At 53.0% G+C, this 15,036-nt stretch overlaps 1 protein-coding gene across 2 annotated transcripts in view; it reads left to right on the forward strand.

Annotated features, from left to right (window-relative positions):
- Positions 1 to 5,647: 5,647 nt before the first annotated feature.
- LRFN5 (leucine rich repeat and fibronectin type III domain containing 5) overlaps positions 5,648 to 15,036 on the forward strand; it is a 15,253-nt gene continuing 5,864 nt past the window's right edge. Inside the window, exons 1-3 of one of the 2 annotated variants that reach the window (XM_009321622.1) lie at positions 5,648 to 5,669; positions 10,873 to 12,265; positions 12,986 to 13,698. In XM_009321622.1, the coding sequence (XP_009319897.1) occupies positions 5,648 to 5,669; positions 10,873 to 12,265; positions 12,986 to 13,698 (2,128 nt within the window). Of the gene's footprint in view, positions 5,670 to 10,872; positions 12,266 to 12,985; positions 13,929 to 15,036 lie in introns of those variants that run through there. The other variant, XM_009321621.1, reaches the window with a different exon arrangement.

A 15,036-nucleotide genomic window follows, 5' to 3' on the forward strand; every position in this document is an offset into this window, starting at 1 on the left:
CTGCAGGCACAATGGATTGCAGGCCAGGGCACCCGCCCCAGGGCAAGCAGGAATTTGCAATGAAGTTGGTGCCTTTGATGCTTCATCGGTCTGTGTTACACTGATGAGATTTTGAAACAAAGTATTATATCAAAACACTCTAATCTTATGGGTTATAATAAAATCAGCAGACAAAATAAGTGCAAGTAGAACTTGTGAATTATGTTGAAGATTACAAACAATTGAAGGCAACAGAGTTGCTCACGAAACAGACGAACTGTGGGGAATAAAAAGCCAAACTGCTGCAATACCTGGATTCTCTTCTGGCATGTGACACCCCTTACTGCTTGTCTGTCTCCAGGGCAGGCGGACAACTGAGGAATGTGTAAAATTAACAATAATAATGAGTTTAGTATCCTTTTAATACAGTCGAAGACAAAGCCTCTCTTCTACTGCAGCAAACCCCCAAGGCTGCTTCGGGCTGTCGGGTGTTTTTCTGGGTGGGTGAGAAGCTGCACACTCAAAACAGCCAGTGCTTCCCCTCGTGTCTGTGTCAGCCCCCTTGTCTGCACAGGTGCTCATGGGTCACTTCTTCTGGTGGTCCTTCAGCAGAGACTTCAAACCCCTCAGTGAAAGGTCTAAACCAGATCAGCCACTTGAGCCAGGGCAAACGCTGCGGGCTGTTAAAAGTCATCAGAAAATAAATTGGGAGACTCTGGTCCTGAGGACTAGTAAGTAATTGTGGTTCTGTGTGCACATTTATAAATAAAAACATCTGAAACAGTTGACCAACTCCGTGTGAAAGTTTTGTTGCACGTGTGCTTGAAATCCCCTAGCAACTTTCTGAACTACATGTAATTGGAAACTTAAAAAATGAAATGTGGTACTAGGTATTGTGCCATACGCCAGAGCCAGGCGTTAGGAGTTAGGATACCCCCAGCTGTCCCATTCCTCCTACGTGCCACAACACTAGTGGGATGTGTCAAAGGGTGCAGTGAGGGGGTGGTTCACACCCCTCTGTGCTTTCGCCCATCACAGCACAGCGGGGGAAAATTCAGGTGCATCACGAAATCAAAGCTCACTGAAGATGAGGTGTGAGGGGGCTCCCATGACTCAGCATGCGGCCCTTCGTCGGCCATGGCTGACCTGCACGAGGGAGCAGTGCTGTGCCAGGGGTGATGCTGGCTGCGTAGGGCTGGCGACTGTCGGTAGCGACAGTCCGGTGGTGTGACAGTCGCACTGGTACCTGTTGTTTCCGTTAGTCCCACATGAGCTGTGGAGTCAGTCCCCGGTCGCAGGTAGCACCCCTGGCTTTAGGGGGCACGTCCGTCATGCCCAGTATGTGTTAGCTGGCTCCTGCCTGAAGGTGCTCACATCCCTCCCCAAGCTCCTCGTTCTAGTGTGCTTGCATTTGCCTCTGTTTGCTCTGTGTCACTTACCTTCCAGCTCTGGCCCTTCCCCTGGGAACACTGTTTTCCTGGGTTACAGCTTGGTCTGGTTGTGGTTCCCCCTGTGCCAGACGAATGATCTCGGTGCCCTCGTGCTGTGTCACCAGATGTCCAGCGCCTTGACCGGCCACAGCTGCGGGTGCAGCCAGCACTGCCTGTCTGTAATCATACACAGGCAATATTCTCAAGATACAGGTTTTTCTTACAAAGTGTCTTTAGGACATTGGTATAGCGCTTGAGTGAAGGACTCCCTGATAGTTTGCATAATCACTCCTTCCTTCAGGGAAAGGCTTACTGGGCACATGAGAATACCAAAAAAAAGTGCTGTGTTTGTGAATCAAAGCATTAATCTCTTGGAGATAGTTGGTGTTTCATGGGCTTGTTTCTGGGTATGCTGCATGTAGTGGTTTCATGCTACTCTCTATACTCAGTACCCTGGATGATGTAACTATTTTTTACTGTTGTCGTGCCTAACACTTCCTAGTGCAAAACCTTCCTCCTGGGTAGCTCCCAGCGGAGGGATCCCAGGGGCAGGGCAGGTGGGGAGTGCTGCCTCCCCCGCACGGGGGCTGCCCTGTATCGCCGGGGACTCGCTATGCAGGGCCCAGGGAAGCAGACGTGCCAGTGCATACTATTGTTGTTATTATGCAGCAGCCAATATTTTTTCTAGCGGGTTAATATTTGCACTCTTCCTCAGAAATTTAGCTGTGCCAATTTAGTAAATGGTTAATTGATTAATAAAGCAATTAAGAAGTTAATATACTGACAGGGTGAGCATTTTGTCCTGCTATAAAGTAATGACTGTTCCGTTATCACAGCCATTTGACTGACGGTCCCAGACTGAAGCCGAGGGTAGACAGAATTGGGGTACCCGAGCCAGGCTCTGGCTGCCAGCGCTGCTCTTCAGCATGCCGGACCCCCGGCCCGCGGCTGCCCAATGCCATGTGGTGGTGGGTGCTCTCATGGCCTCACTTATAGATGGTCAGGCAGGAAAACACAGACCGAAGCAGGCTGAGGTTTGGGAGACCTGCTGCTGGCTCTGGTGCAAGCAGGGCTGTGGCTCGGCATGTCGCTCCCGTGCAGGGTTTCTGTGCAGTGCTGCAATGCTCCGTGGCCCAGGGTGGGCTGGGATGCTACCATGGCGGGCCGGGACCCTGCCACGGTGGGCTGGTGGGAGATCTGCCCATCCTCCTCCCCTCCGCAGCCCCAGGCAGGGCGAAAGGGCCTGGCACCGAAAGGCAGAAGTATTCCCTGCTCTGGCCCTTGGCTGGGCCAGACAGTGTGGGGAGACTCACCTTCACCTCCCCTCGCACCCTGTCTTCTGTCCTGCCTTGCCCTCCTTGCTGCCATTACTTGCTGAATTACCTCTGCCTTCTGGAAGATCTCGTTTGCAGTTTTGCTGTCCACACCGCAGCATTGTGGCCATCTTATTTCTTTCTGGAGAAAACCAGTTGATTTTCTGGCTCAGACAGAACTGGAGAGGGACTTTGTGGCTTGGACGAAAGGTCAGTCTAACCTGTGTTTCCAGCTCCGGCTCGGTGGCTGCTTACAGAAAGCGCCAGTGGGCGAGATGTGCTGATGTCGTCCTTCCTCAGGAGCACCTTCCCAGCCCTGCACAGGCAGCAGACAAAGGATGCCCAGCACTGCTTCCAGTCGCCGCGCCAGTGCCGTGCGCTGACCCCTGTCCCTCCAAGGGGCAGCATTTACTCCCCAGTGCTATTGCTTCCTCAGCCACCTCCTGGTGGAGAGCCGCTTCCAGCCCTGCTGCTGCCAGGTCTGCTGCTGGGTCCTGCTGCCGGGCATCCCCCCAGCTGCTGCCCCCCTTTCAGCGCCCGTCCCATTCCGTGCCTCTGCCCGCCACGAAGGGCGGCATGCTCCGGAAGAATGGGTGCAGACCCCTGCGATCTCTTGGGCCGGGACCACCTTGCACTTTATTTTTGGCACCGTGCCCTGCCACCGGCTGTGAAAACAACAGAAGCTTTGCTCTCAGGCATCAGCCAGGCGCATGGCATGGTCTAGGTCTTACTGATACAGGTTCTACTTTCTCTAGAAATCTCTTTAATTAAAATAATTGTTATTGTTCGCTTTAATCTTGCCAGTTTATACCTCATTATGGGGAGAAAAATTGCCTCCCAGAATGCATTGCTTTGCATGCGTATCATTTGCGGCTTAAGGCTAGAGGAAAATGAGAGCAGCTACATGAAACAGCTCATTAGCCAGCCTGCCTCCAGCACTGGGCTATATTTCGTTATTTACAGGGGGACGTAACCTCTGCAGCGCACCTGACCACCTCTGTGGCGGCATCAGGCGCACCAAAGGAGGCTGTGGAGCAAGCACAATTTGATGTCCTGTAGCATTTAAAATTCCCAGAGGTTAGAGGGGGTGCAGCTGAATTTGTTGCAGTGTTTGAAAAGCTTTAACAAAGACTGGGCCACAGTATTTCCTCTGTAGCATGCCTCCCAATGGTGATTAACCTGTTCAGTCCTACAGCAAGCATTACAAGCATCAAAGAACCAAATTAGCACATCCTCCCCGCAAAGCAAATAGGCAGGCAGGGTATCAGAAGGAGCTGCCTTGCAGCTGAGGGCTCCTTGCTGCCCGTATTGGGAGATGTTGCTCCTCACCGGCGTGAGAGGGCTTTGCGGCTGGTGGGGAACTTTGTGCACTCCACTGGGGCGAGAGACCGTGGTCCTGGCCCGTGGCCCTGGTCCATGGTCCTGGCCCGTGGAGCGGCTGGGGGGCCAGCAGAGCCCCCAGGGAAGCCTCTTGGTGAGGTTCTGTGATCTGAATGTTTCTGTTTTCTTAGGTGCTTTGTTTCTGATTCAGCAAAACACTCAGGAGTGTTTACATATCATTGACCTTTGTGAAATTGAAGCTCCTTGTTCTCTGCTTAAGTAGTTTTAGCAGCTCATATGCCATATATCACAGCATCTTCATTTATATGCACCCATTTTAGCATGGCTGCAGGATGCCTTTGGTGACTGGTGCCAGCTATTTCCCTATCCTTCATCCCCAGCAGGTGAATATCATCAAGTTCTAGACTTTCTTTTTCCCACCACGAAATTGCATTTGCAAAGACCTTGAAAATCACAACTTCTGCTGAGGCCTGGAGGGGTAGGAAAGGCAATCAATAGCTTCTGTCATGACCTTAGTGATGACAGATTATGTCTGAGCCAGTATTAGCAGCTGGCTCTGAATAGCTACTGGTGTGCTGCATTGGGTTTCCCTGGCACGCTGACTTTGTGTAGCGCCTACCATCTGAACAGAATCAGATGCAGTGGAAATCATTTGCTCATTAATTACTATCTCCTGAATCCTGCTGCTTCCGTGTGTTATGCAATTCACAATATGCAAATGACCCTTTGTAGCACTGGACACATCAGCAGATGCTGAACTAAGTATCATCAAACCTATTGCTCCCAAAGAAGATGGGGGCAAAAAAAAACCCCAGCAAGCCGCACATCGGGAAAAAGAAGCAATCTCAGCCTGGCATACATGACATTTCATTCCTGTGTCCCTTGGATCAATTCCAGGCAGAAATTTCAAATTCATTAGCTCTTTACATGACCTCAATTTGTTGCTAGAAGCGGTGGGTGGTCATTTATTTTCACAGCCCGCTGCCGATTGGGGCCCACTGAGGCGTGCACGGGCGCTGCCGCTCGCCCCGCAGGTGCAGCGCCCCGGCTGTGCTGGGGGGGAGGCTTTGGTACGGCAGTGCCGCAGGCGGGCTGGGGTCACTCTGGCCGTGCCTCTGCGCCAGACCTCGCCTCGCAAAACCCTGCAGAAGTTTCTGATTTGGGTCTGCCTCCTCAGGAAATCCTGGGCGGCCGGGTCCGCGTGTGCCCAGGGGAGTGCTGGGGGCTGCTGGAGTCTGCCGTCCTTGGAGGAGAGGTGGCTCCTGACTGCGGTGGCGCGTGGATTCTCTTGGACGGGGTGGGAGAGGGGTGCCAGTGCCTGGCTTGGTGCCAGTGAGCCGTCCCCCTCCGGCGGGTCCTGCTGTGCAGTGTGTGGCACTGGGGGGTTGGAAGGCCTGCCCCAGCTCTCCCTGCACCCTGCCTGCGCACGGGCTTCATCCCAGCCGGGCGCAGGGTACTTCCTCCATGCTGGGATGGCTGTTTTACAGCCCCCGGGACTGGGGCAGTGGGAGCCTGAAGTCTGCACTGGGAGCACAGCTGAGATGGAGCCAGAAGCCACGTGAGAAACACCCAGCAGGGGAAGAAATGCTGAATTGTTGCCCATCGCGTCGGCATGCCCCACCTGGGAGCTGCCAGGGCAGAGGTGGGAAGGGGGTGACAGGGAAGACGGGTCCCTGTCCCCACAAGCCCAGGCTCTGCAAAACCCACAACCCCAGGCTCTGCTGAGCCGCTGTCGGACCTGCTCTGTAGCTGGGAAAAGTGAATAAGGGGAAAGGCTTCCTCTGCTCTGAAACAGAAACAGCACTCTGGGGGCAATGCCTTAGTTCAGTCATTTCAGGTCGACAGGAGAGCAGCAGGCAGGTCTGCCCCAGCCCCAAAGGCAGTGTGCACCAGGGGGTGACGGGGTTGTTTGCACTTGGGAGACACAATTTTCGCATGTGTATGGCAGTGATCTGTGCAGCCCGCTGTAATTTGTAGTTAGTTTTTATAGACAGATTGAATAACTCAAATTATCAAATGTAGCAACAAAATTGATTTTAAAATTCATATTTGAGAGCCTTTTTTTGCTTGAATCACAAACGTCACACGAGGAGCTTGAATATCCCTATCTTTTTGCAGACACCAAGGAGTAAATGAAAGCAATGAGCACCTTCCCATGAAACCAGCATTTCTCTATTTGTTTTATGGTAATAATGTGCTTTCTTTTTCTTCTTTTTTATTTTTTAAGCAAGTAATGAGAATCAGATAATGCTCTGCTTAGTTGAAAAGGTGTTTTCTGCAACGAGCTGTAAGCCGCGTCAGTGCTGCTGTCACTGCGAGTTACCTGTGTGTGGGACGAGGTGTGCTGGGAAAGGAGAGGACGTACAGTCTGGCTGACTTTCAAGGGACATGTCTTCTTACGGTGGCTGTTCTTCTAAGCCACCAGATCCTGTGGTTCCTGCCATCTTCTGGAATATCTCAGTTGTGGGCCGCAGCCATGAGACAGCGTACTACACCGAGGACCCCCATGAGGAAATACTCCGCAGTCTTTCAGTGAGGTGGTGAAACGTTTTTGCTGCCCCTGCAGCGAAGGGGTGACATCCAGCCTGGGGAGGACGTGCTGTCCCTGTCTCTGTGCCACGGAGGCACGCAGGCTGGGGCACCGGCCCGGTCATTTAGATGCAAGTGTGGTTTTGTTGTTTCTATCAATTGAAGTATCCAGTACTGTTCTTCAGCTGCAAATGTCAGTACATCTTTGCATGACACACAGATCTTAGAGCACTTGTGAGCATTTGTGCAAACGCACAACTTTTTTTAGGCTTTGCTAACGTTTCTATTACAACTTATGTGACACTTCAAAAAAACCTGATAAGGGTGGATAAGGAACTATTTACGGGGGACAGCTGGATGCTGGGCAGCAGTGGGAGCCCACGGGCACCTCTGGCTTTCATTAAGACAGCTCAGTGTGGAGACAGGCTCCCGTGCAGGGCTCGGACACGGTCCAAGAGAAACGGCGTGCCTGCTTTTCTCTGCCCCCAAGCACCTGCCCCCAACAGCTTCCCGAGCCCCAGTGTGAGAGAGCTGATGGACTTGACAGGATTTTAAAACAGTCGTGCTGGTGCTGGCCCAGCCCCGTCTCTGTGGCGTGCAGCCCCTCGGGCAGGACTGGAGCTGGGAAGAGCTGCACGGACGGCGTGGGCCCGTCAGCCCTGCCTCCCCAGGACAGATGGCTGAGGAGCCCAGTGCGGTGCCGGGAGCCACTCACAGGCTTTGGCCCCCCCGGGGGGGTCTGCCCGCCGTGGTGTGCTCTGCCTTTGGGGTCCAGACCTGGCCCCGACCCGGCCCCCACTGGGGCTGAGCGCAGGCGCCTCCAGGAGCCCCTGCTGCGGGCACAGGATGGAGGCTGCCTTCTCAGGGGGCTGCTCTTGGCAGTGGGGGCTTGGAGCCCGACTGTCCCAGCGCAATGGCTGACGTCCTGGGACCCGTCACCCATCCCTGCACGCTCTCCCACACCTCACCAGGAATGCTGCAGTTATTGAACCAACCCCCTGGAGCCGTCCTCCCGGCAAGTGCCAGGGGCCAGGGCTGGCAGAGCTGCTCCCTCCCCATGGGCACTGTCCTCCCGGAGGTGCAGTCACTGTAGCCCTGAAAAATAGGAAGCGACCCGGGGTGCTCGTTTCCTTCCCCAGTTTCCTTCCTCTGGGGAGCCGTGGCCGTGGGCCATGTTGGCAGGCTGCGATCCGCCATCCTCAGCCTCTGCCTGTGCCCACCCGGCTGTACCAGGGTGACGGGCCTCCTGGGCCTGGCCTGCTCTTCGCCAGTGCTGTGCCGGGGCAGCCCAGGGCCGAGACGCTCATTCTGCAGAGGGGTGCTTGGCGCCGCGGTGGTGTGTGTCTGCGGGGCTGGAGCGGAGCGGCCTGGCAAGGAGAAGCTAGTCAGGGGCTTGCTGTTTTGTGTGAGGGCACTCTTCACTCCTCCCCGGCTCTAACTGCCATGGATGCTCCGGTCTCGGCTGCAGCTTCAACGCCAGGCAGCTCCCTGCAGGGACAGCCTCCTTCTCCATCCTGCCACCTTTGCATGCGGGCAGCTGCCTGCCCTGCCCAGAGCGGACCCTGTCCGGGGCTGTGAAGCTGCTGCCATGGAGGCCTGGGGTGTGCTGGGAGAGGACAGACAGATGGATCAGGTCCCAAGCACTGAATCCGCATTTGTCCTCGTTACAGTCGACAGGGCTGGTAAGTGCCAGAGCTCTGATCCACCAAGACCACTCCATAAGCCCCCTCTGCCCTCGAGGGACTCAGCGCCTCCTCCTAATTCAGTGTCATTGGCAGGCGTACATGGTCTGCATTCACGTCCCTGTCCAGGTCACTCATGGAAACACTGGAGAGGACCGGCCCTAAACCTGAGCCCTGGGGAACAGTCGCTGGCCACTAGCCAGGTGTTGCCCCATTTGCTACAACCCTTTGAGCCTGACCCTTCAACCCAGTGTTCGCCCATCACGTTGTGTCCAGCTTTCACCGTGTGCTGGGCATTTTGTCCAGAGGATACGGTCAGAGGCAGTATCAAAAGCTTTGCTAAAATCCAAAAAACCCCACGCCCACTGGTGGGTAACCTCGTCATAACCTTGTCGTTCCAGCTGTGGTTTAAATTTATGTCTCCTTATGTCACCGTTTCGTCTTGTAACAGTATTTCCAAACTTCTAAATGCACCTTGCTGATTTGGTTTTAATCTTGTATAGCTCTTCAAATGAACTTGGCTGAATCCAAGCACATTATTTTAATCACAGCTACAAATCTAAATTAACAGTATTAAGTTAGCAAATCTAAATGAGCGTGGTGTCCCCAGCCAATACTGTCTGGGGACCCTGGCAGTTGTGCTGTGGATGCCCTGAGCTGCTGTGTCCATTTGAATCTGGTACGTGCCAGATCTAGATTAAAAGAGAAAAGTCCTGCCTGGAAAGGCTGGGTGACAGCCCATGGCTGTGACTGCGGCCGCCACGTCGGGAGGTGGCCAGCCGGGCATCACCAGTGGGGTTTGGGGGTTGGAGTATGTAGTTTGCTCTGCTGTGCTTCCTCCTCCACTGCTCGGCATCACCATTCTCCTCCAAGTCCATTTCACCTGCAGGACCACCCCGAACTGCAGTGCTGGCACGGGCCAGGCGAAACTGAATCCACAAAGCGTTTTTGAGCACTGCCCGGGAAGTTTGCTTTCTGCTACAGTTAATGGTAGCAGTAATGGTAACGGTTACGGTAACAGTTCCCAGCACTACAGCAGTGATAGGCCATGCCCGCAGCAGCATACTCAGCTGAAGACCTCTTTTTTTTTTTTTTTTCCCTGAATGGGAAGGTAAGAGTTGGAATCAGTAGTCATGAAAACCTACAGCCCCCAGTATCAGGAAAAAAAGAAAAATTGATAGTGCTGAAGAACAGGGTTTAGAGGCTGGGATTTTCACTCATCCTTTTTGCAGCTTGGTGGCTCCTCTTAGTTTGCATGGCACTGTGGATGGATTATGGTTGGACTGGACAATAGGAGCAGTAATTATTGTACTGACGTTAAATGTCTTTAAATATCCATGACAATTCAAGACTCCTGCTTATGGCTAGCTGTGAAACTTTATTTTATTTTAGCTGAGCTTCGTTAATACATTTCTGGGATGGTAATGCATCTGAGTAATCCAATCTGTACACGTATAATTTTATCAGTCCCGAAGGGAGACAAGTGCTTCATTTCCAACGCGGAGTCCTGCTGAGGTCTGTTGCTTACGACGGCACAAGTTCCCTCTCGGACACGTAGGTGCTTCTCCGCAGGACTGTGCTTCCTCCCGCCCGCCTGCTCCGTGGAAGAGCGACCTGCCCACACCGTGGGGGGGATGCTGACGCAGGGCTGCGCAGAAACCAGCGCCGCAGCTCTCGCGGAGTTTTTGGCGTAGTCACTGATAGATGATTTCATTTAGCTGGTGTGGGCACTGTTGTTATCTTCCTTGTTTCCATACTCTGTGAGGATCCTGGATCTGGCAATGTAAGAGATAAGGCTAATTGAACTGTCAGGCTTTCTGGGAGAAGAGTGCAGCGCTGCTGGTTGTGGCAGCTGAGAAAACAGTGATGATCTAAAATTAGGCCATGTTCCATTTTTATTTAGATCCCTGTTGTTGTGGGGGCTTTTCTTGTTGGTTTTTTTTTTTTTTTTTGTTTTATTTGCATTTTTGGCTTTTGAATGACATAAAATTAGCTCCTGAGTTTATTCTGAAAATAGCATTAAGAGATTAAATGTTCGGTGGAGATGGCTATAACCCATTGAACTGCCATGGTTTAGAGGCTGCTGAGAGTTTTAGCTTAGCAAGTGAAGCACACATGAAACATCCCTCATTTTCAATACATAAATGGCATTATGGCAAAGTAACTCCAGACCATGGGGTCAGGAGCATCTGTCTGAAAGCTGAGTGCCTGGAGTGGAGGTGCGTTGAACAGCGGGGATGAGCTCTAGCAGGAGGGGCCTGGAAGGCACTGCTGTGCCATGTACGGTGCCACCAGCCTCTTCCAAATTGCTTTGTCATCTGGATATAAGTGTCTGTGTGTCTGTGTGTATATGTGTGTGTATGCAAACATATATCTCTCTCAATTGTTCTTCTGGAAGGTAGTGTAGAAGCTCTTATGTCAGGATATGGAGAATGGTAAAGACATTGGGTAACAAGATGAGGATGACACACCGTTACATGAACATCAGTTTCATGATTTAACCACAGACGGTTTGTCTTTGCTTTTTCATTATGTGATTTGCTTATCTTGCAGAGACTAACAGACGTTTGCTCTCCCTTACAGGCTCTTGAACCTGATCTACAATGGAAAAACTGCTTTTGTTTCTGCTGTTCATTGGCATAGCGGTGAGAGCTCAGATCTGCCCAAAGCGCTGTGTCTGTCAGATTTTGTCTCCGAACCTTGCCACCCTTTGTGCCAAGAAAGGGCTCTTATTTGTTCCTCCCAACATTGACAGGAGGACCGTGGAGTTACGGCTGGCAGACAACTTTGTTACAAACATTAAAAGGAAAGACTTTGCCAATATGACCAGCCTGGTGGACCTGACGCTGTCCAGGAATACAATCAGTTTTATTACACCTCACGCATTTGCTGACTTGCGCAATTTGCGGGCTTTGCATTTGAACAGCAACCGATTGACTAAGATCACCAATGACATGTTCAGTGGACTCTCCAATCTTCACCACTTGATACTTAACAACAACCAGCTGACTTTAATTTCTTCCACAGCTTTCGATGATGTTTTAGCTCTTGAGGAATTGGATTTGTCTTACAACAATCTGGAAACCATCCCCTGGGATGCAGTGGAGAAGATGGTTAGTTTGCACACTCTCAGTCTAGACCACAACATGATTGACCATATTCCTAAGGGGACCTTCTCCCACCTCCACAAGATGACCAGGTTGGACGTCACGTCTAACAAACTGCAGAAGCTACCGCCTGATCCTCTCTTCCAGCGAGCTCAGGTACTAGCAACCTCAGGAATTATCAGCCCCTCGACTTTTGCGTTGAGCTTTGGTGGGAACCCTTTGCATTGCAACTGTGAGCTTTTGTGGCTGAGGCGTCTTTCGAGGGAAGACGACCTGGAGACCTGTGCTTCTCCCACGCTCTTGTCTGGCCGGTACTTCTGGTCAATTCCCGAGGAGGAGTTCCTGTGCGAGCCTCCTCTCATCACCCGGCACACCCACGAGCTGCGGGTGCTGGAGGGTCAGCGGGCAGCGCTGCGGTGTAAGGCCCGGGGGGACCCTGAACCAGCAATTCATTGGATTTCACCTGAGGGCAAACTGATTTCAAATGCAACGAGGTCCGTGGTGTATGACAACGGGACGCTCGACATCCTTATAACGACGGTGAAGGATACGGGCTCCTTCACCTGCATTGCTTCCAATCCAGCTGGGGAGGCCACGCAGACGGTGGACCTGCACATAATCAAACTCCCCCACTTGCTGAACAGCACAAACCACATCCACGAGCCTGACCCCGGCTCCTCGGATATCTCCACTTCCACTAAGTCGGGCTCCAACACGAGCAGTAGCAACGGGGATACTAAAGTCAGCCAAGATAAGAAGGTGGTCGTTGCGGAAGCAACATCCTCTACCGCTCTGCTGAAATTCAATTTTCAGAGGAATATACCTGGGATACGTATGTTCCAAATCCAGTACAACGGTACTTATGATGACTCCCTTGTTTACAGGTAAGGCAGCCCCAGCCCGCCTGTGCGGGGCCCTGCCGGGCTGCTCGGCACTGACATGCTGCCCCCGGCTCCGGGCAGCCCACCCCAGCAGAGCAGCAGTTTCCCGTGCCGCGCCGGCCGAGCAGAGCCCTGCCTGTGGCAACAGATGGTGGGAGTCTCGGGAAAGACTCATGCAATTTTCTGCTCGCAAATAGGGAAATTACCTTGAATGGTGTTATTTTTAGGTAATCCAAATGGACCTCTAATCCTCTGAACTAATCTGATTGGCAGAAAGGTTGTAAAGTTAGATGAGTCAAATGGTTCTTAATGCTCACAGCTTTATGAAAACACAGGGCAAAAGGTGTCCATAAACGCATTCCTCGTAGCGCTTTCTGGCGGTCTCTCATGCTGCTGGTGTGCAGAGAGGCACTGTGCTGCCGGCTGCGACAGTCACACCGTTCAAAACTGTCTTTGGTAATTTCTTCTACGTTTTTGATGTGGTCACTCTCATGGGGGGCTCTGCCATGCAGAGCTGTGCCTGGGGGCTTGGCGGCGACTGCTGCCGCACCAAATGCAGGGCAGCAGCTGCTGCAGGGATGGCGAGCAGCCCTGCAGGGGTGGCGGCAGGAGCGGAGGAGCTGAGCCCTGGTGGTGGTCACCATGTCAGGGGGCTGCAGCACACGGCGGGGAGGTGCCTGCGGGTCAGCCGGGTTCATTGATGCTGATTTCCTTCTCCCCCAGAATGATACCTCCCACAAGCAAAACCTTCCTGGTCAACAACCTGGCCGCTGGGACTGTGTACGACCTGTGCGTCCTGGCCATCTATGATGACGGAATCACCTCGCTCACCGCCACCAGGGTCGTGGGCTGCACGCAGTTCACCACCGAGCAGGATTATGTGCGCTGCCACTTCATGCAGTCCCAGTTCCTGGGTGGGACCATGATCATCATCATTGGTGGGATCATCGTGGCCTCCGTACTCGTGTTCATCATCATCCTCATGATCCGCTACAAGGTGTGTAACAACAACGGGCAGCAGAAGGCCACCAAGGTCAGCAACGTGTACTCGCAGACGAATGGGGCTCAGATCCAGGGCTGCAGTGGGGTGCTGTCTCAGTCGATGTCCAAGCAGGCTGTTGGGCACGAAGAGGGCATCCAGTGCTGCAAGGCTGCCAGCGACGGCGTGACGCAGTTGCCGGAGACCGGCTCCAGCCAGGAATCGGCCACCACTACCTCCGCTTTGCCTCCCGCCTGGACTTCCAGCACTTCTGTCTCCCAGAAGCAGAAGCGAAAGCCGGGGCCAAAGCCAAGCAGCGAGCCGCAGAGTGAAGCTGTCAGCAGTATCGAGTCCCAAAACACTAACAGAAATAACTCCACTGCCCTGCAGTTAGCTAGCCGTCCCCCCGACTCTGTCAAAGGGGCCCCCACGTACAAAAGAGCACAATCAAAGCCAAGTAAGTTCCTCACTTTGCCAGCTGACGCATCCCGAGCCAAGCGCAGGCTCTCCCTGGGCGGCGAGCTGACGGAGTCCCGCTGCCCCGGCAGCGCCCGGGGCGCAGGTGGATTGCGGTCCAAAAGGAGCATGTCCATGAACGGGATGCTAGTCCAGTCAGACAGCTCTGATGTGGATAGTGGAAAAGCAACTTTCTCCAGTTCTGAGTGGATATTGGAAAGCACTGTGTGACCTGCTTTTTTTTTCTTTTTTTTTTTTTATTTTAATTTTTATTTTAATGAAAAACAAAACACCAAACGTTGTGTGAAACTCCCTCTCCCGGGGAATTGGATTTGGAAGTCCACTGTTGTCTCACTGATTAATGGCTTGTTCATGCGGGGTTCTGTGTAAGCCACCCAGTGCACACAGGGTTTTATTTAGTTTTCATTTGATTTTATTTAATATCAAAACCGAAGGCAACATTCAGATGTTAAAAAAAAAAAAAAGAAAAAAAAGATTAAGGGGTGAAAAAAAGCATGAAACAGCACCAGTGCCTTCCCTACTCTAGGACTGGCTTCCTGGTTCTGCAGTAGCAGAAAACAAAAGAGTTTTCACAGAAAAAGCCTTTTATAAAGGAAATTAAATTTCCTCCGAGCTAACAAATAACCACTTCTGGATCAATCAGTAAAATGATATTTTTTAAAACGGTCAGACTGTATATTTCTTTTCCGTGACAATGGTGTTGCCTTTGTTTTTAGGCAGATGCTGTACAGAAACGACAACGCTGTGTTGTTATGTTGTGTAAAATAAAATATTCACTCCACACACCAGCCAGCCTCGCGGTAACTGCCTGCCCAGGAGCCATGCCCGGGGCCCGCAGGCTCCGCTCAGTGGGTCCCACTGTGGGGGCCAGGAGGAGGAGGAGGGTGCCGGGGCGAGGGGTCCCGACAGGGTCCAGCTCGCTGGGGCTGGGCGCCGGTGCAGCAGCCGGGCTCCACTGCCAGGTCTCCCCGAGAGCGTGCCTGACCCGCGGTCCCTGAGCATCCCTCATCCCGCGGCAATGGCTTTGCCTAGTGCCAACGCTGGAAAGAGACGTTGCCGTTCAGCACCAGCGCTCAGGGCAGGTGTCCGCCCGTTGCTCCCAACACACGCAAGGCCTGGTTTGCTGCTCCGTTTTCAGAGCTGGCCCCCGCCCCGGCAGTCAGTGCAGTGAAGGCCGTTCCCTTCCCATCAGCGCAGGTGCACGGAGGTGTGAAACGTGGGCGAGGGGAGCCTACGGGAAACGTGGGAGCAGCCCCGCATCCCAGCCGCAGCGGCAGGCATCGCTGCAGGCCCGCAGACCTCCTTTGGGGCAGGGAGA

The sequence above is a fragment of the Pygoscelis adeliae genome, unplaced genomic scaffold (assembly GCF_000699105.1).
Source record: "Pygoscelis adeliae isolate BGI_AS28 unplaced genomic scaffold, ASM69910v1 Scaffold43, whole genome shotgun sequence".
Classification (NCBI taxonomy): Eukaryota; Metazoa; Chordata; class Aves; order Sphenisciformes; family Spheniscidae; genus Pygoscelis; species Pygoscelis adeliae.